This window comes from Nanorana parkeri, unplaced genomic scaffold (assembly GCF_000935625.1).
Source record: "Nanorana parkeri isolate BGI_ZX_2015 unplaced genomic scaffold, ASM93562v1 scaffold4314, whole genome shotgun sequence".
NCBI lineage: Eukaryota > Metazoa > Chordata > Amphibia > Anura > Dicroglossidae > Nanorana > Nanorana parkeri.
In genome coordinates, this window is record NW_017310577.1 from 10,675 (window position 1) to 11,823 (window position 1,149).

The window sequence follows — 1,149 nt, forward strand, 5'->3', positions numbered from 1 at the left end:
TTTCTTGCAGTCAGTAATCTTCTGTATTGGGGGGTATTTGGATCTTCTGATGTCCTCACCTGGTGGCTCTGGTTCTGGTCCGGGTCCTATGTCTCCTCTACAGTGTCTCATCCTCTGGTCTCATGTCGCCGCTCTCTGTCCCTCTAGGTGTGCGCAATGTCACCGCTCTGGGTAATGTGATCACCTGGCAGAAGGTGGATTATGATTTCAGTTACCATGGCATGGAGTTCCCGTGTAATGTGAATGTTCTCGTCGCCTCGGAGGGCCGCTCGCTGCTTCCGGTAAGTCTCGCGTCTCCTTTTATCTCGCTCTTCAGCAGTGGCGTCCCAAGGGGGGTGCGGCCCGCACCTGGGTGACACCATTGGAGGGGTGACACCAATATTAGTCATTTTGGTGTCACCCCCTCTGAAAAGTCGGGCGCTCGGTCATGGACAGTATCAGGAGAGAGGAGGGGACCCGGCGGCATACCTTATCCCGCCGGGTGGCCGTCCCCTCCTCTCTCTGCCGGCGTCCATCACCAAGATGGCCGCCGGCAGGTATCTGAATACTGTCGTGCATGCGCGGTGACGTCTCGGCGGGGTGACACTCGGACACCGCTCCGGGTGTCACCCAGCCTCGGGACGCCCCTGCTCTTCAGCCATAGACGAGGTGACAATGGCGGCTCCCTCTGCTCCGGGCTCCTAGTGGGGTTCAGCGAACAGTCCTCATTGGGCAGCTGCTTCAGCCAATGGGGAAGAAGCTAGAGGAGGTGTGTCTGATGGGACATCTATTGATGGACTATGAGCCTTCTGCCCCGATACAGTTTCCACACTTCATCTACAATACGGACTTTCCACCGTGACACGTCGCGGGCCCCCGATTCTGACACCGAGGGGCCCCTGTACCATGAATATCGCTATCCACTCTCCATTATACCTCCCCAGTATTACCGCATTCTGCAGCCCACTCATAAAATGCACGCTACGGCATCCTGTGGAACTCTCTTAGCAGAGAGGACTCTGTGAATGGAGGAAAACAGGTCATGTGACTAGGCTTCCAGCTCATTATATTGCGTCCCGTCCCCTCTATACACCTCAAGCCGTGGTGCGCATTGCACGTCGCTGGGCTTTATGAATCTGCGGAGGATTTTCCCCCGACCCCCCCCCCCCC

The 1,149-nt window shown here is 57.0% G+C and overlaps 1 protein-coding gene across 1 annotated transcript in view; it reads left to right on the plus strand.

The window, feature by feature from the left end:
• MCMBP (minichromosome maintenance complex binding protein) overlaps positions 1–1,149 on the plus strand; it is a gene marked incomplete at its 5' end in the record, with an annotated part of 14,318 nt that overhangs the window by 10,626 nt on the left and 2,543 nt on the right. The window contains one exon of the mRNA XM_018575639.1: positions 148–281. Coding sequence (XP_018431141.1) covers positions 148–281 — 134 coding nt within the window. The remainder of the gene's footprint in view (positions 1–147; positions 282–1,149) is intronic.